The sequence below is a fragment of the Dermacentor andersoni genome, chromosome 1 (assembly GCF_023375885.2).
Source record: "Dermacentor andersoni chromosome 1, qqDerAnde1_hic_scaffold, whole genome shotgun sequence".
NCBI classification, from domain to species: domain Eukaryota; kingdom Metazoa; phylum Arthropoda; class Arachnida; order Ixodida; family Ixodidae; genus Dermacentor; species Dermacentor andersoni.
In genome coordinates, this window is record NC_092814.1 from 387088749 (window position 1) to 387108735 (window position 19987).

General features: G+C 47.6%; 1 protein-coding gene across 2 annotated transcripts in view; it reads left to right on the forward strand.

Annotated features, from left to right (window-relative positions):
* Positions 1–19987, forward strand: part of LOC126518730 (organic cation transporter protein-like) — a 210737-nt gene that overhangs the window by 138907 nt on the left and 51843 nt on the right. For both annotated transcript variants that reach the window (XM_050168498.2, XM_055064968.1), the window contains exon 9: positions 2267–2352. In XM_050168498.2, the coding sequence (XP_050024455.1) occupies positions 2267–2352 (86 nt within the window). The remainder of the gene's footprint in view (positions 1–2266; positions 2353–19987) is intronic.

A 19987-nucleotide genomic window follows, 5' to 3' on the forward strand; every position in this document is an offset into this window, starting at 1 on the left:
TGATTATGGTGATGATGATGTCGTTGTTTGTTTGTGGTACGCATTTACCGAATACATTGACTGTATTTTTGTGTAGGGTAGGTAGGAAAAGTATGAAAGCATAGCAAATTTTATTGAATTTTCTAGACTCCCAGAAGCTCGGAACATCGTGCAACTGTGTAAGCCACATTTTTCAGCTTGTCTGAGATAATATTTTTTTCAGGCTTTCAGGCTTTCAGGGAACTTTCAGTGTCATACAAAAATATCATGGAAATCACAAAAATATTCTAGACCCCCTTCGGCTATCCTTATCTAGCCGCCGTGGTTGCTCAGTGGTTATGGTGTTAGGCTGCTGAGCACGGGGTCGAGGGATCGAATCCCGGCCACGGCGGCCGCATTTCGATGGGGGCGAATTGCGAAAACACCCGTGTACTTAGATTTAGGTGCACTTTAAAGAACCCCTGGTGGTCGAAATATCCGAAGCCCTCCACTACGGCGTGCCTCATAATCAGAGAGTGGTTTTGGCACGTAAAACCCCATAATATATACAATCATTATCTGAACACACCCAGCTATCAAAGCGCGCATGTCCGTATACTTCCATGCAGTTACTTTACAAAATACAACATGTTGAAAGTCGCAAAGATTATTTCAAACATATGAACAAAATGCCAATGAATAATCTATGCGTATCAAAGAACTTGCCTCGCATTATCTTGCATACATGGGAGCGCAATCGGCACTTGACTGCTCGCATTACTTTATCGGATTATAGCTCTACGTTTGGTAACCAGTATGTTGAAGCGATTGTAGCTTGCATTGACTACATCTTTGCCGTGTCGTTGCCGGATTATTGTTTTTGTACTTGCTGTATTATAACGTAGTCGGTGTAAGTCGTGAAACTTATTTGCTTTTCCCACACACAAAGTAATCGAAAACTAATCACTACTCATACTTTGCACGAACTAAGTTTCTAACAAACTAGTCTTTCTTTCCTCGGTCAGTCAATGATTCTAACTATTGGCCTAGCGCTCCTGCATAGTGTATTACTATTTATGGTTTCGAACATCGAATTTGCAACCTTTCTTACTTCAACAGCACTTGCCGTCTGCAGTATTTCCAAATAAATAAAATAAAGAAATGGTAAATCCGCGTGACGCAAGTGCAATATAAACTTCGGCAATGAAATAATACAAAGGGTGCTAGGCATATCAAGCTTCACTTCAACGGCTGAATTATTGAATTAATCTACGCTGCGTCCACTTAGAAAGTTTAAGCAAATCAATTACACTCTGTGGTTTTACGTACTAAAAATATACATTATGAGACACAATGTAGTGGCGGAGTCCGGATTAATTTTTACCAGCTGGGGTTCTTCAACGTGCACGCATGCACGGGACATGAACATTCTTGCACTTCGCCCCCACCGAAAGGCCGCCGACGCGACGCGGATTTCTTCTCAAGACCTCGTGGTTGGCAGTGCAATGCCACCGACATTCAGGAACCACGGCAGATGCTGAGAAAGTAAACGAACCATCTTTCAAGAACACTGTTCGTTCATAAGCCGTATCGACTGACCGCTCTTTTACGCGATTGTACAGTCTGCATAACTCTACAATCTACAACATGAACGCTCTACAATGAGTGCTTTCTTATTTTATTCTTGAAATTCCAAACTTGTGGTAATGAATAATTATTCTTGTCCGATTAGGCCGCCGAAGTGTACGCAGAAATGGTCACATTTATTTCAAGGAGCGGCTGATAACAGTGGCATCAATCCTTCAATAGCGCACCGCAATATATTTTTAAACCTTGTCGAAACTTACTTCAGGCACCGTGTATATATATTAAGAATAAGTGCTGCCACAGTTCAGGGATGTCTGCACTTCTATTCTCACCCAGCTGTAATATTGTAGCTGCAAACGGCCGTCGAGCAAACGCCTGCACTTTTAAAGCAACAAAAAAACAGCGTAAGCGAGGTAAATATAGACGCCACACACTGACTGTTTTGAATAATAACATCTGACAAATCGCATAGCACTAAACGTAATATCTCTTGCAGCTTGGCGGGACCTGAGTTAGTGACATTTATTACATGACCGCTCTTGCTGCTGCCAATAATTATCAGCATTATATGAATGCGCAAGACCGTGCCTGGTTCTCAACGCGACTATTGATGTATATTATATACGGAGCCATCCTTAAAGTAATGCGAATAAATAAAATTATTGATTATGTGATAATCAGCATGTGTGAAAAATAATGCAAACAAATGTCTTGTTTTCAGGAGCGGTCATTGAAGAAGCCAACTTTTGCAGCTCTGTTTCGATACCGATGCATACGAAGGACGTCGATTATCCTGTCTTTCAAATCGTAAGCAGATCTTTGCGTTCTTGTTTTTCTTCTATAACGTGACACGGAATCGTAAATTGTATGCTCTCAATTTGGCTTTCGTAGCTGCCGCGTGAATATTTGACGATAGCCACATCATTACTATAACAAAATACGACACAGATGCAATGCGATGGCATTTCGGTGATTCTATGAGTCGATGATATCCCACCAGACACATGCGTGCGTCTATGAAACACATTGGCAGACATTTTCTGCGAGCATGTCATGAAGACACGTTCGGATAATTTTCCGTTGAGTATCCCCCGCGGCGACTAGTCTTGCAGAGCACGAGGCCCCGGGTTCCATTTCCGGTTCCTGTGGTGGCAGAGAGGAACAAATAAAAAACAAAAACGATTGTGCACTGTGGTGCAGCCGTCACCCCCAAGTCCGGCCAAGAGCTTCCCCACGGCCGTCGTCTTCACCTAGCAGTCATGATGCTGCTACTGTATTATGAGCGCGGCAACAGCCTCCAGAATGCTTACTTTTGGGTGCAAGGTGATCGTTATTAATCCTGAGCACCAAACTACAGCGTGTATTGCCATGGGACGTTAAGGCCAATAATTTATTTATTTTCCTTTGAGCAGTATTATATAGTAAATTTAACGAGTAATAACTTTCGCTTGAATAAAAATCTGTAATAGACCATGCAGGTGAGGCCCACGTGATTTTTCGTGTACTCGCGATTGAATTCATTTGTACCAGACGCAATCCGTGAAAAGTCATGCCTTCTTTGATGGCGCGCCCTCTTCACAGCCCGTAAAGCTTCAAGTCTACTGCAAGCTGTTCCGAGGTCTGTCGTCGACGTCACTCCCTGTCAGCACCTGCCTTAGAAGAATCAATATTCGCGTCCTTCTGCCGTCTTTGTTTCCAAATGCCGCGTATTGTGTACTAAAGCGCCTTTGAAGCGTTTGAGGCGCTCGTCAGACATTTTGGCAGCGCGGCTTTGTGCGCTGCCTGGAATAGCCGACGCCCTCTCCCCGAATTAGCAACAGCCGCCTCAACGTCGGAGAATGACGGTCATCTTGCGAGGTTCATGCATTTCGTAATGCGACCTACTTGGCTCAACGGCTGTGAAGAATGTTCCCAGATGACGCCGCACTGCCACGTGAACGCTGAGATAATCACCAGCGCCCATGTTGTTTCCTCCCGATGAATTGACTTGTTTTACACCTGTAAATGCCTCCCACTCTCTCGATGATACACCACAACGCCAGTTACCCTCGAGTGTTCGTATAACGCTAACCGAGTAAAAACTAGCGGTGGCTGTTGGAGGCACGGACTGAAAGCCGTGTCTCTAGAGCACAAAGTCAAAACCATTTATTCTATTCACCAAGAATCGCGGGGTTTCGCTCCATAATGATTAAAGGCGGTAGTGTCTGTATATATCTGGCCGACCACGAACAGGAATTCTGTAGTGGATGAAAAATTGGAGGACGCTTAAGCTTCGCCTTCAATAGTGGAACAGCGTTATCTAGGGAGCGCATGGATTTCAATTCCGAATCTTTACGAGTATAACGTTCTCATACCCTTTGATGCAAAGGTGCAAAAGAATGAAAAACCACGACTTTAAATATTTCCGAAGTCGTGCCTTAGATTTTCAGTTCTGGATATTTCTGGGTTTTATGTTCTTATAAACATTTGACGCCAAATTTACATTGACTTTTCTTAAGTGGCACATCGGACCGTACAATGAGACAAGCCAAATTAATTGACTATGATACTAGTTCACAAAGCATGCAGCGAGGCCCGATGAGAGGATGAGTTGTGGTGGTTCAGTTGTGCCGTCAGGTTACAGAAAAGAATATCGAATTTTTTTTTTTCCTGCGCCAAAGCACCCATGTCAAGCCACTAAATCCAGCAAAGTGACTACGTTTTTATTTATTTTTTACACTTTGACTTTTATTCGCGCGGACACATTGAGCCTCTTCAGTTTTCTGATTCTCGATGCCCGCTGGCTGCCAGAGCCAGCCAGAGCGCATGCGTTTTTCTGGTGTTGCCGCGACCACCGGGCGGAGCACTTCAGTGCACGTTCGTTTTTCCCTGGCCTAATGGATTTTGGCCTCTCAGAGGTTTGGACGCTTGCTGACTAGCAGACGAGAAAAATAAACAATGGTCGCTCGACACCATCACTGTGGGGACCCGACGGATTGCAACGCCTTCCCTTGAGGGCATCACCTTCACTTGCGATGTCAGACACGCGTCGCGTAGCGCCTACGCCCGCCCCTGGCATTACAGTTGCACATTATTATAGCAAGTGCGACGTGATGTAGCAGTTGCATAGGTAGCGGTGCAAGGAGATAGAGAAGTATTAAGATAGAAAAAAAAGAAGATTGTCGAGATGTATAAATATTTATGTAATGAAAACATATATAGCATGCCTGATTAACTCAAGAAGGTCACGTGACTGTTTGAGAGCGCCATTATATCATCATCGTCGTCATTAGCATTGTATCGTGACATTAGACGCGCGATGTGACATGCGCTTCGCCTAGCGTCTATAGGCACAAACTTTGCATTGGTGTTCCTTTATATTCAAACACGTACCAAACATGTAGCACTTGCTTATACAATTTGCAGGCTGCATGTAGGTGGACCTGATTAACTTGTTGAGAGCTCAGTTTAGCAAAAGCAAGTAATACGCGTTTTGACAGGGTGAGAACGGAGAGTCGACTGGCTTTATTCTAAAGTAAAAGGCAGGTTTGCGGAGTGGCTTTGGTGGTGCCCCAGTTGGGCAGCCACTCATTTCCCAGAAAGAGCAGGGGACAATGGCTCCCACTTGGAGGCAAGGCAAGGTAAAATGGATTTTCCAGAAGCGGGAGCAACGTATAGTGACGGACGGTCGCTCAAGGGCTCCCCACCCCCGTTCCCACACAGAAAGCCAGAAGCTTAGGAGTGAATGGCGGAAGGAATGAAGCGTTAATGTTCAAGACAGGCTGGCATCACGCTGTTGCACGACACTGTCTGTTTCTCGCGTACGTCAATCTTCAAGGTCTTCTGTGAACTAGAAACCACACGAAAGGGGCCTTGATAGGAAGGACTCAATGGAGGCTTGATAGGTTGCGGGGCAAAAAGACGTATTTGGTTGTGTAGATTGTCGGGAAACTAAACACAGGCTGCCTGCGGGAGATACGTGGGGGTGTAGGTCACAGCTGGTCGAGCCAGGAATACAAGCCCCGTTTACATGAATGCAACAGTGGCGCATCGCATTTCCAAGCGCATTTGGGAAAGGCAATGCGTTGCGGCAGCGCATTAACTCTCACGAGAACGTATCGCCACATGGTGTCGTATAAGGGAAGTGCAGCCGACTTCCGATGTAATTGGTTTCGGGTAGTGGGCTGAGTGCACATTGGAGGCTGAGTGCCGACTCTACCGACTACCGAGAGCCTGACGCTTGTGCAAAATGCTTGGGAATGCAGCGTTCCGTCTCTCTAATCTAACAGCTCACCAATATTTAATTCAGATATGATGGCAAGGAAAGAAGTGGTTTCTTCTGCGGAGAAATAGGTTCGCGTAGAGCACGCTGCGGGCGAGCGAAGCTGCCGTGGGGGACGCCATTTTGCTTCTGCTTCGGGCGTTGTTGTCTCGCAGCTTCACAAGCGCGGCAGTCCCGCAGCTAATTGCTTCCCATAATTCCTAATGCGACGATCCTGCACTTACATGTTCCGCGAGAGTCGACTCGCGCCCGAAAATCTACCCTCGCCTGGCGCATTAATGTGATGCGCCTTCCTAGCGCATTAACGCTGTTTACATTAATGCGATGCACTAGAAATGCGATGCGACACTGTCGCATTCATATAAACGCGGCTATAGCCTCTCTAACTGCTGCGCGACCGCTGGTGGAGTGCCTTGCTGGTTGCCGAAAACCTGGCGTGGAACGCGGGCGGACTGTTGACCCATAGAGCATCTCGCCTGCGCTGACAGCGAGGTCATCCTTGATTGTTACTAGCAGCTAGGGGTGGTGTTTCCAGCGTGGCGGTCAATGACGCCTTCAGTTGTCGGTGGAGACGCTCAACCATGCCGTTGTTCTATGGGTGCTAAGTCGTGGTTGGCTCATTGGTCCGAGAAAGGCACGGTTTGAGACGGCTGACGTGATTGATGTCAGAGAGAGGTGTAGGCACGGTGGCATCCAGTAGGGACACTGCATATGTAACAGGGGTCACGTGACGGAGGATGCGGTGAGGGCCATAGTATCGCGAGACTAGTTTCCCTGAAAGGCAGACACGCCGAGTTGGAGACCACACTAGCACAAGATCACCTGGTTCGTATTCCACGTTATGATGGCGCTGGTCGTAATGGCACTTCTGACGTGTCTGTGAAGCAGAAAGACGACTGCTGGCAATTTGGCGTCCTTGGGTCACTGTGGCTATGACATCACGAGTGTACATTGTCGGCGAGTCGAGTGTGGTCGAAAGGAGAGTCTCGAAAGGCAAAGTCGGCTCACAGCCGAAGAGTTCATAGAAGGGTGAGTAGCCACCTGTGTCGTGGCGCGAGGAATTCTAAGCGAACGTGACAAATGGTAGAGCAGTGTCCTAGTCCTGATGATTGGAGGAAACATACATTGGTAGCATGTCAGTTAGTGTGCGGTTCAGGCGTTCGGTAAGACCGCTAGCTTGAGGATGGTAAGCGGTAGTAAGCTTGTGTTTAGTAGGAGATAATCGAAGTAAGTTGTCGATGACTTTGGCAAGAAAGCTTTTCCGCGATCGGTGAGAAGTTGACCAGGTGCACCATAGTGTAAGATAACGTCGGGAAGCAAGAAGTCAATGATGTCTGTAGCGGAACTGGTCGGTAGGGCTCCAGTAATGTCATAGCGGGCTGTATAGTCCGTAGCGACGTGAATCCAACTATTTCCGTCATTTAATATTGGGAATGGTCCGAGTAGATCAACACCGCGAAAAAATGGGTCCGTCGGTATATCTAAAGGCTGCAGCAGACCAGCAGGACGCACAGCTGGTCTTTTCCGGCGTTGACACGACTTACACGCAGTTGCTGGAGTACATTCTGTCGAAGATGAGGCGGAATGACGGTTAGGAGCTCGGGCCTGTAGGGGTGGATGTTGCAGCGATACAGGGTGTCATTCTGTAGCACGAACATGTGAAGTGATGCGTCTGACGGATCAGAGAGCAGGCGTCCAATAAGCTGCCGTAACGATTCATGGCGACATTGTTCAGCACCAATGTCTTTCCAGGAGGAGAGCGATAGAACGCAGATCGGTGCGACATCCACTAAACCGTCCAGTGCATCGATGGCATGAAGAGACAGGCAGTAGGCGGTCCTGATGTTGACGACCAGACTTGTAGACCACAGTGTGTGTGTATTCCTGCTGCCGTAAGGCACAGCGGCCGAGGCGTCCGGTTGGATCCTTGAGGAAAGAAAGCCAACAAAGCGGGTGGTGATGGGTTGTAATTGTAAATGTTCGACCATACATGCAGGGTCGGAACTTGCCGACCGCACAAAATCAGGGCGAGACACTCGCGCTTGGTTATCGAGTAATTGCGCTTGGCTGGAGAGAGGAGGCTGCTGGCGTAGGCGATAACGCGGTTGTGCCCACATTGGCGTTGAGCTAAAATTGCGCCTATTCCGTAGACATCGGCGTCAGTGCGGATTTCTGTCGGAGCGGAAGCGTCAAAATAGGCGAGAACGGGAGACGTGGTGAGTAGCGTGATGAGCTGTGAGAAAGCAGACGCTTGTTTAGAGCCCCAGCAGAAAGGAACGTCTTTATTATTATGATTATTATTATTATTATTATTATTCTTGAGGTCACTCAGAGGACGGGCAACATGGGCGAAATTTTCCACAAACCTGCAGAAGTAAGAGCAAGGGCCCATAAAGATTCGAACACCTCTGGCAAAGGTTGGTAAGGGAAATTATGCCCAGAACTAACTTTAGCGAGGTCGGGGCGAATGCCTGACGAAGTGACGAAGTGCTCCAGCATGGTTATTTGGCGGTGACCGAAGTGGCACTTGAACGAGTTGAGCTGCAAGCCAGCGGTCAAAAACAGAAAGAACAGATGAGTCTGAAGATGGGTCGCAAAAGTTGAAGAGAATACGATGACGTCATCCAAGTAGCAGGAACAGATGGACCATTTCAAGCCACGCAAAGCATGTCCATCATGCGTTCAAAAGTCGCCGGGGCATTGCGCAAGATAAAAATCATTACCCCGTACCGACAATGGCCATCTCGTGTGATGAATGCGGTCTTTTCACGGTCCATTTCATTCACGGAAATTTGCCAATATTCACAGCGAAGGCTTATCGATGAAAAATAAATGGCACCGTGGAGAAAATCTAGACCATCGTCAATGCGGGGAAGTGGATATACAGCTTTCTTGGTGGTCGTGTTTAGATGACGATAGTCAATGCAGAATTTCTAGTTGTTATCCTTCTTTTTGACGAGAACAACAGGAGAAGCCCACGGGCTGGAAAAGTGTTCGAAAATCCTTTTGGCAAATATTTTGTCAACCTCGCTCTTAATAACTCGTCGCTCAGAGGGCGACACCCGGTATTGGTGTCGGCGAACAAGTGCTGCACTAACGGTATTTATACGATGTTTCACGACCGTAGTTTAACCCAAAGCGGGATCCTTCAGTTCAAAAATGGCGGAGTACGAGTCAAGGAGGCAACAGAGCTCTGCGGCTTCTTGGGTTGAGAGATCTGGTGCAGTCATCTTTGTAAAGTCGTCGGGCGGGGCAGAGGCCGAAGGCGCAGAATTACCACTGGTCGAAGACGGCGCAACAGATAGAGCGGAAATGTGGCACTCGTCGAACGGCGACAACGTGGCAAGAGACATGCCTCGAGGAAGTGCTTGAAGGCGCTGGCCAAAATTTAGCATGGGAAGACATGTCTGATTGTCCGCTACAGAAACGATGGCTCGTGGGACGGAGACATCGTGGGAAAGCAAAACTGAAGTTACCGGAGTAAGGACATAGTCTCCGTCAGGTAAAAGTGGGCAGGCTAAAACAGTGATTCGGGTTGCTGCTTGAGATGGGAGGCAAAAAAATCTGCAGAACAAAGTTGAGTTGGTGCTTGATCAGGAAGGTCTATGGGAAGAGGTAGGGGTAAGTCTAGTTATACCACACCGGCTGAACAGTCAATCATAGCAGAATGGGCGGTCAAAAAGTCGAGTCCGGGGATCACATCGTGAGGGCAACGTTCGAGCACACCAAACAAAACGGATGTGTGGCGACCGACGACACTGACACGTGCAGTACACATTCTAAGCACAGCCTGAGTTCCACCATCGGCGACCAGGAGCAGTCGAGTGGGAGCAGGAGTAAGTACTTTCTTCAAGCGCATTCGAAGCTCCGCACTCACGATGGAAATATACGCTCCCGTGTCGATGAGTGCTGCAATGGGCAAGCCATCCACGTCCACATCCAGAAGGTTGCGACCAATAGGTAGGGTCAGCAGGGGAATTTCAGGCCGGGTTTCTAGAGAAGCGTCACCTCCAAGAGCTGCCCTAGTTAGTTTCCCGTCGGAGAACGGCGACGGTAAGCTGGGGACGGGGAGCGGAGCAGTGGGGCGAACGGGAGCAGTGACTGTGTGGTGATTGCGAGCGGCTAGTCGCCGTAGCTCGAGCGTTGTCAGGTGCGTCTTCAACCTCGGTGGAGAGTGCAGGTGGGCGAGGAGTCAGTGGAGAGCGGCGGTAGGCGGGAAAGCTTGGTCGTGAGTGGGCTGACCAGGAACTTCGACAGTGGCGAGAGATGTGACCCACACGTCCACAATAAAAGCAGATGGGCCTATCATCATGTGTGCGCCATTCGGCCGCGTTGCGATATCTCAGATATGGACCTTATTGGCTCCGGTGAACAGGGACAGAGGCCGCAGACGAAGCAAAGTCAGGCTGGTGGGCGGAGCAGATGGACCCACATTGGCAAGTTCTTGGCGAAGGACTGACTGAATGAGAGACACGAGCGGCTGGGAATCGTCAAAGCACTGCGTCACTAGCGTGGCAGGAGACGCTCATTCAATTTCTCGCCGGATGATACGTATGACGTTCTCGGAGGAGGTAGGCTCACGCCGTAGACATATGTGTTCGCACGTCGATGAAGCTACAGTATTCAGTAGACGCATAAAATGTTGAACTATGCGGCGGCTCTTCGCGTCTTCAAAGCGGCGACATTGGTTCATGATCTCATTCACCGTTGTCATATTCTTGTCAACAAGTAGGCTAAACGCGTCATCCGCGATGCCTTTTAAAAGATGGCTGACTTTGTCTGCCTCTGCCATGTTATTATACACCTTGCAACCAAGGGCGAGCATGTCCTGGATGTACGCCACGTAAGATTCATTGGACGTCTGTGCAGGGGTCCCAACGTCCTTCTCAGTCGCACGTTGGCTGGCGACGGGGTGCCGAGAAATCTCTAAGCTTCTGTTTGCACTGGTCTCTTCTTCATGTGTATCGAACGAGACCCGTGCTGTTTTCTTTAGGTAGAATATTATATTAGCCAGCATAAGCTTATTATCCCCCCTATTGTGTGTGCTGGCCCATTCGTAATTCTGCAAACAGTCATCGACATCAACGTTGCAAATCCCGGAAAACATGCCAGGGTCGCGAGGCTGGGCCAGGGTGACCGTCGGTGGCGACGACGGAGCCGTGATTGAATACTCTCCTTCGGATGACATGGCCGCCAGGTTACGTCCGCTGCTTGTGATTACCCAAGTTATTACCCCGCAATTCCACCAGTGATGTTAGGGGAAGAAAGGGAAGAAGCGTACGTCTATTTACAGATGGCTCTTAATGGCGGATCCAACATGCGTAGAGCACCGAAAAAGCCTAAACTCTTCTTCGGGGAAAACACGGGGAAGGTGGGAAATGGAAACTCAAGACGATGAGCAAAGCGCTCCTGCTTTCACCTTGCTGTCGTGTTGCTCATAAATTCTTTTTCCTCGTGTCCAAGGCCACCATCAGCGTCCTCTTCTTACATTAGAGACTGTGACAATATATCCTTCATATGGCCTCAAGGCAAGGGGCCCAGCACCCCTACATTCATCCGTATGGTATGTGATCGCGCTGCACACGGTTCCAGGTTTGGTTCTAATGTCGTGCATATACTCAATATCAGCTCCCTCGGCTGTCGACACCGTGTAGGAGGTGCTAGTCGACCATGTAATAAACCGCCAACCGACGAAGAAACGCGCGCTCCCATCACATAGATCCCTGTCGAGGGCACCGAGAGCTATAAACGTAGCCCTAAAAAAGAAATACAGAAAGAATCCGTGGCTAGCTACAATCCCAAACTATGACAGAAAACTTGACTACGCAACATCCACACCTGCAAGTTTCGCTGCCTATGACATTTTGACTTCATATCACCGTTCATAGCTACTTCTTGGCATCTCCTCAGATGGTAAAGCACGATAAAGCATGTGCACATCTCCTCAGCGGTAAAGCACATGCCTCCCACTATGTCACGAGTTTGTTTTGCAGGTTCAGGCTGCCATATTTGAACAGAGGCGAAGTGCACAAAGGAGCGTGCACATCAGCTTTGGATGCCGTTAATAAATCATAAGTTGGGAACGTTGGGGCCCGGAGACCCTAACTACGCTTTCTGTCGTAGTCCAAGTGACACCTCATAGAAGTCAAGGCTAATCAGTCAACATCACACCAATGACCAGCACCATTAATTTGCTATCCTCACATGAACACACGTTCAATTGCGCGTCAAAAGTACTGCACAGCGCCGTACACAGAGCGCATAGAGGTTCAGCATACTGGATGATTTCGGGTCAAATCGGCTGAAGTCGTCGATCTTGTGGCAGAGAAATACTTTGTTCGGAGTAGTCACTGCACATATACTACAAGGCCAAAGTGGGGGTCATGGTATCCAAGCAGCGCCTGACGCCGTTCTGTAAAGACGCGACTGCAGCTTCGATGTACGAAGCGAACTCCAGCTCATGAGCAATAGTCCACTGAAATTCCGAACAAACTTCGGCTGTTGTAAAGCGTCATCAGCGTATCTTTGCGTTCACTGCAGAACCAAGGCCTCTCCCAGCGATCTCTAATTAACCCTGACCTGCGCTAGCTGATTGCAAGTTATGCCTGCAAATTTCCTTATTTTGTTGCACCACCTAACTTTCTGTCGCCCTTGACAAAGCTTTCTTTCCCGCAGTGCTTCCTGCCCCATGAATTACGCAGCCACCCCAGCTTCAGTTTTTCCTCTTGACTCCAACTATACCACTACCCCCGTTTCCTTTCTGATGCACACCGCTCTCTTCCTCTGTCTTAGCGTAGGTGTAACATTTTTAGTTCCATCGCTTGTTTGAGCGGTTCTTAACCTATTCTCAAGCTTCATTATTTACCTCCAAGTCCCCATCCAATATTACTGTACTTGAATAATAGAATGATTGTACACTATTCAATGACGCCGGTTGAGGTAATGGCGGCCGCATAATTATAGTACCACAGTCTTGTAATTGGCCTAAATAAATGTGCTCTTGTACACACTCTCGAAGCTGACTGCCATTCATGAATTCTTGTTGGCTTGGCAGGTTATTCAAGGTTACCTTTGACTTCTGCATATTATTCTTCAACCTACTCACACAGCTTCTCGTTTAAGGTCAATCAATTGTTGCAGTGCGTCCCCAGTGTTGCTGAACAGGACAATGTCATCGGCAAGCTGAAAGTTGTTGAGACATTCGCCGCGGAACCTCTCTCCTAATCCTTCCCAGTCTGACTGGTTGCATACTCCTTGTAATCATGCCATGAATATCATTGGACAGATCGTGTCTCCTTATCTGGCCGCTTTCTCGATAAGTCTTTGTCATCTTTTCTTGCGGATAATTAATATATGTGAAGCCGGAACTATCACTAAGGCAGAGTCGAAAGCTAGGAAGTTGCGGATACGGGCGCTGTGGCGGAACCTAATTGTGGAGGCTACACATAAAGGACGGAATTTTTTAATTGTCAACCGAATGCTGCAAGCACCATGGCCTAAATGTGAAGTTCGTTTAGTCCTTCAATACAATTCATACGATACGCACTTAAACCGCTAAACACACACAAATGTTGTAGCTTGTTCCAAACGTACTGAATTAAGTGGTCGAACCATGCGCCAATGAAAGAACATACCAGACAGCACAATTTGAGCTATTTAAACGCTGAGCAGGTTGCTGAGTTCTCTTTTCAAGACAGAAACTGGGAGGGTGGGGGGAACGTGTCCAGCGCTCGTTCCGTTCGGACGTGTTTTTCCGTAGCTCCGCATTTTCGCCTCGTGATCGGTTTTTTTTTTCGCTAATGGAACTCTTTTGTTTATGGACCGCTTTCACGGTTCGTAATTACTACTGGTGCCTATTTACAAGGTCCGTCGGCACCTACACCCTCCTGCTGCGTCGTCCAGCTCGAGTTCTTGCGCGGCTTCGCGAGTGCGAGTGCCCCCGCGGCACTCGCCGCGTCGGCGCGGCGCATCCAAGCTGTTGTCCGCCGCGTCGAGGGAGCGGAACATTGCCGATGCAACTGCCATCCAAGTCAGGAGCGTCTCCTTCGTGGGGACAAGTGCAACGTTCGAAGGCGGTACCCTGAGGATGGATACCACCAACATCGAGCAGAACAGCCTTGCTGTCATGGCGCACACCTCGGCCAAGAGAACGAAGGAAGCTACTGGCCTTCGATCGGATGAAAATGTAATTCATGCAGCCCCGAAAAGACCTCACTCATCACAAGGCCTGCCCACATGACCGACAGGTACGTCTCCGGAGTCGCCAACGACATCGTGGTACAAAGTGGTTATCAAGCCTCGTGCTTGATATGACATGTCCACTCTGCACAACCGTATCATTCAAGCGGCCCTGGACGCCTGCCTCGAGACTTCTCAATTTCAAGGTTTCGCTCTACACAAACCTACCAATACGGTCTCAGTATGGGTGTCTGCTATGGCACTAGTTTATAAACTCGAAGAACTGCGACAAATACAAGTCTCTGAAGAATGTGTCCTTACAGTCCAGGCGTACCTCGCCAGTGGTACTGATTTAAGAGGCTACGTGGTTAATGGTGTTGACTTTGACGAAAAACCCGAGCGGCTCCTGCAGGAACTATCATGTCCCACACACAAGGTCGTGGCTGCTCGCTATCTAGGCAGTGGTCGTACGTGCCTAATCACGCTTCAAGGTCCTAATTCCCCACCTGAACCTGTCCTGTATTACGGCTGCGTACTGCGCCCGCGTCCGTTCAAACCTTCCGTTGTGTACTGCTACTCTTGCTTTGGACAGGGACGCATGAAATCATCCTGCCCCTACCCACGCAAGGACAACACCATGGAGCCTGAACCATCAGCATCGTTTAGATGCGGCCTATGCTAAAGAAATGATCATGATATCACTTCCACGACGTGTCCTACGAAGTTGAAGGCCACTAAGAAGGCTCCACAACGCCATTCTCGACAGCCAGCAAGGACCCCTCGAGATCCATCAATGAAACAAGTCCCTGTGTACAACCGTTACGCCGTTCTGGCCTCGCTCGAAGAGGACGCTAGCCAGGTGACAATAGCAAGTACAGCGACAAGTGATGCTGCCACTCCTACATATAGCGCAGCTGTTAGGTCATCCACTTCACGGCCACAACGGGCATCACAATCGATAGAAGACAGGCCGCTTCCTTTGGCAAACGAAGAGTTCGAGGTCGACGCTCACCTGGCCACCCTTGAAAAGGAAATCCGCCGTCTCAAGAAACGCCATACAGTGCTCCGGCGTCGTCATGATGGAGCGCGGTCGTCGCATTCGTCGTCGACGTCTAGTCCTGCTCATATGGCTAACCCGACACCTGTGTCGAAACCTGTTTCACTGCAAGAACTCTTGCGCTTCATTGCGCAATAGCTCCCGCATCTCACCTCGGTTCTTCTGGCCAGTCTTAACCTATGATGGCTGCTACGTCTTCTAGACTTCGCGGCACCAGGCCACTGTGGCCCCATTTTTGGCGGCGTCATGTTGACTTTCCTGCGCAGCAGGCGCGGAGCACCGTAACAAGGTTGCTGCCAAGAAGAAACTTCATGCACCGAATTCACAAGCGTCTATGTAAGCTTGCCTAAGCAAGTGTAGAAAAAGATGGAAAGAACATCGCACGAATCGACTGAAAGACGTGGACAATCCTACGACGACGATGCCTGTCGTCTGCTGTCGCTTTCTTATCGTCTGGTCTGCCCATGGCCTGTTGCCTGTGGCTGGCGTTGCGAACACTATAATGCAAAACATACTGGTGTGTTTAGCCGTTTACGCTGCTCACTTTCTTATGAGAAAAACGACGTGTCTCCAGTGATACGCATCCCTCTGGATATATATATATATATATATATATATATATATATATATATATATATATATATATATATATATATATATATATATATATATATATATATATATATATATATATACATAACATGTGTGTGTATGTGTGCGTGGGTGTGTTCCTGGTGCATATGGACTCGACATCACCGAATTCTGAGTAAATTCATAGGGCTCATCAGTGCACTCTCAAATACTGGTAGGGCGCCCTTTAAGTGCATTGATAAATAAATATTTAGCAATGCGAACATATCATAGCTCTCTGACTAGTATGCATAAGGGCTGCGATAAGACGTGGAACCCTGGAGGGTGTAGGTATTTTTACACCGAACGCACGTTAACAAATTAGAACCACGAAATGTTGGTGTCATGTCCCATTCTATATAATAGATTGGAGGCCGCTTAATGACAGTGCTGACCTATTACAAGACGCTTTACGGTGGTATGGATCTGTGGAGTGCATTACAATCGAGAGTTGTAGGCCAACCTAACAGATGCTGCCCACTAAAATGTTGTTACCCACCCAAAGAAGTATTCGGATGCTTTCCTTTAACGTGATTGGCTACAAGGGGATTCAAGCGAAGATTATTTGGTCACGCTTCTTCGAGCAGTTCACCTGATGTCATTAGAAATTTTTTATGTCAGCGTATTGACGTCCCGCTTGGTATCTTAGAAAGGAATGCCGTCCGTCGTACGCATACGTTCGCCCATACCGTAAGTTGCAGGATGAACAAAACCGCGGGCACAGACTTACTATGCAATATTCACTTCGTGCTGATTTCAAGCTACGAGTAATATAACAGTAGGTTGACGTTAATAGCAGGGAAGATGGCAGGGAATTGTCCAGCACTGACAAGTTTCCATAACTGAAAAAAGTTTGCGCGTCTTTGTTTTTTAATTGTGTCATAACGCATGCACAATTGTAACCTCAAAAACGTTTCGAAAAATTATGATTCCCAGCCATTTGAGCGAACGAAACCTCAACCTACAAAAAAAGCAGCAATACAACTGCTCAACACACAATAATGCCAAACTTGACGGTTTTGAGGCAAAGGCGCCAACACTTCTGTCTGCTACCACCCAGAAGAGGATCAGGCTTTTGCGTGCATAGGGAAACACAACCTATCAGACATTAACGAGAAGATCGCAGCACAGCAGCAATGTTACTGCCTTCGAACGCAGCGCCCGCCCAATACAATTATGCACTGAAGTTGCTCAATGAACTTTCATATGGAAATCCGAGCCCACCACAAAGATGAAAGCACGCGCCATCCTGGGCTATCAATTCTGGCCCCTGGCCAATCGGCCGCAGCAGTACGTTACAACGCTTAGCCACATCAGCTTGAGCGGTGCAGAATGACATAACTATGTTTCTGAGGGTGCCATCCTCCTCTCGTAGAAATTGCTTCTTGCATCCGCAGCTACGATGGCTGCTGAAGTTTTGTGAAACGACTTACGCCTACGGTTGGCCGAAGTACGGAAGTTCGCACCTGTGCGACCATTGCACCTTTTGACGCCTAATGCGCTCGTCTTTGCAGCGGCGCACGTCGCAAGCTTGTGAATCTTACGATTTTTTTTGTGTGTTCTGAGAACCCTTTTCGCGCAAGATTTTTCTTACGCCAAAATTTGTCCCTAAGTTCGCTTAGTGAATTCAGCTCCTGAATATCACGCTCGCTTCTCATAAATTTACAAGTGCACTCACTTTCCTTACCACCTACTTGCCCAACTAGTGCGCTGCGCCCAAAGCGCGTGACGAGAAAGTAACTTGGTCTAACAATTGAACAATTGAGGATGCGACAGGGCGCAAGCGTTCACAAAATGTTTATTAGAAAGAAAAAGAAAAGAACTAGGGGCGTGTGGGTAGAGGCGCAACCACTTGGTCATCAAGAAGGGTCTATGCTGATCAAAAGGCCCAGGCAGAACTTCGTTGCTTCATACGCGACACCTTTGGGAGCGCTGCAATTGCTACTAAAGCGGACGAATTCGATATAATAATTCACACCTAACGTCAGACTCTTACAATCTTTACGAGGGTCTTGCAAAAAAACTACTCGCACATTTGTGGTATATTTAACAGCCGTGTATATTTGCGCAATTTTTTTTTATTTTAGATTTCTTATTGAGCTAAAGTTTAGAAAATCATGATTACCTTTTTTAATGATAAGTGCGTAGTGTAATCATACCCGAGTTTTTTTTTTCATAGCGGGAATTTTCAACATTTTTTGTTAAATAAATTGAAACGCCAAAATAACAAGTTGCTTCTGCACACTACACCTTAACTTTCCTTTAAAAATGCAGCGTATCAGATGAATATTAGCGAAGTGGTTGCCGTGCAAAGCAATTTCTCTGTTCCCATGTATTTAGGAAGGCGCCCCCGAGATAACGCTTCCTCTCTAGCCCGCTACTCGTAAATAACGGCAGCACCTTGATTCCGCCATCGTTGTACAGTGCGGTGTGCCTCCAGTTTCAGCTTGGCGACCCTAGATCACAAAAGAAAACAAGAGAAAAAATTCAACATTTTCCTAAGGCCGATGATCATGAAGTATTAGACTGTCTGTGGGACCCCTGTGATAGCAGGACAGACAGTGTCATGTTACTGGGGATGCTCTGCAAGACGCTATTCATTATTGTATTGAAACGGTTTATCCTATCGAATGAATTCGCACCAACAAAAGCAGCCCAGGGAAGGGAACGATCAGGGAAGGTATACACTTTCATCGTAGAGAAAAACGAGTCAAAAGGCAGAAGGAATCCCCTACACTCTAAAAATTTTCACACCCTTATGGGTGTAATATGGGTGTATTCATCTTTTCACCCTTGTAAACACCCTTGAAACACCCTTTTTTAATGGAAAAGGGTGTTCAACAAGAAAGCACCCTTGGAACACCCCAGTCTTTCTAAAATACACCCTAATTATAAGGGAGTAAGTGAACAAGCTTACAGTATATGATAAATGAACATTGCCAGTTAAGGCGTTGATATTGGCTTTACATGAAACGCGCGCTACGTGCGCTTGAATCAGGTGGCTGGAATGATTAGATCGGGGCATCTAGGCAGCAGCGCGCTGGCTCCGAACAGCGGTCAAAAATGAAGTTTCCCACTAATGTTGATATCGAACGGATGCCACTAATGCGCAGACTTTGCATAGCCAGATATCTGAAAAAGGCTTGATATGATCAATGGCAAAATATTTACAATGCTATCACTGAATACTTAAAGGTGTGCAACCAGTTAGACTGGGAATTGTTAGGAGTGAGGGCTAACGGTAAATAGCTCACCAACTTACGGTTTGTAGATGACATTGGCATACTCAGCAAAGCTGCAGACTATTTGCAACAAACGTTTGAGGACCTTGGCGAAGAAAGTGTAAGAGTCTGATTGAGAGTTAGTATGCAGAAGAGAAAAGTAATGTTCCGCAGCCTGGCGAGAGAACGAATGTCATGATCGGCAGTCAGCCTCTAGAACCTGTGCAGAAATACGTTTATTGAGGTTAATTACTCGCAGGGGCCTCTGATCAAGGAAATTAACAAAAATAAAAAATTATCTGGAGAGCTTACGGCAGGCATTACTAAATCATGACCAGGGAGCTTACTGCTAATCATTGCTTTCTACCGTTACTAACGTATGGGGCCGAAACTTGGAAGTTACCAAAGAAGCTTGGGAAGACGTTGAGGACCGCGCAACGAGCGATGGAATGAAAGTTATTAGGCATGACGATAATAGGCTGGAGGACAGCGATGTGGATTAGAGAGCGAACGGGGATAGCTGATATTCTGGTTGACATAAAGAGGAAGAAGTCGTGCTTGGCAGACATTGCAATGCGTAAGGGAGAGAACTGCTGGTCTATTGGAGTTGCAGAATGGGTGCTAAGGGAAGGGAAGCACAGTCGAGGACGGCAGAGAATAATGTGGACGTGATGGAATTGGGAACCTTGAAGACACATGGAACCAGTTAGCACAAGACAGGGGTATTGGAGATCGCTGGAAAAGCTTTCGTCCTGCGATTGACGTCAAAATAAGCTGATGATGATGATGATGATGTGACGACATCCATGCCAGCTTCGCGGCATGTCATTCATGTTATGACATGCATGCGTGTCATGCACGTTCTGATAGCTCGATTTGCGTCGATTGCGGGGTGGGGGGGGGGGGGGCTAGTAGCGGCGTAGCCAAGTGGGGCACGCCGGGCACTTGTAACGCTCACTAACAGTAAATTTTTTGCTACTATGGCAATGGCCCCGCTCCTTCCCCCTCCACGGTCAATTGGGACCCCACCCCCCCTCACACGAAAAAAATTTTCTGGCTACACCACTGTGGGGAGGGGGGTGTAAGATTGCTCCA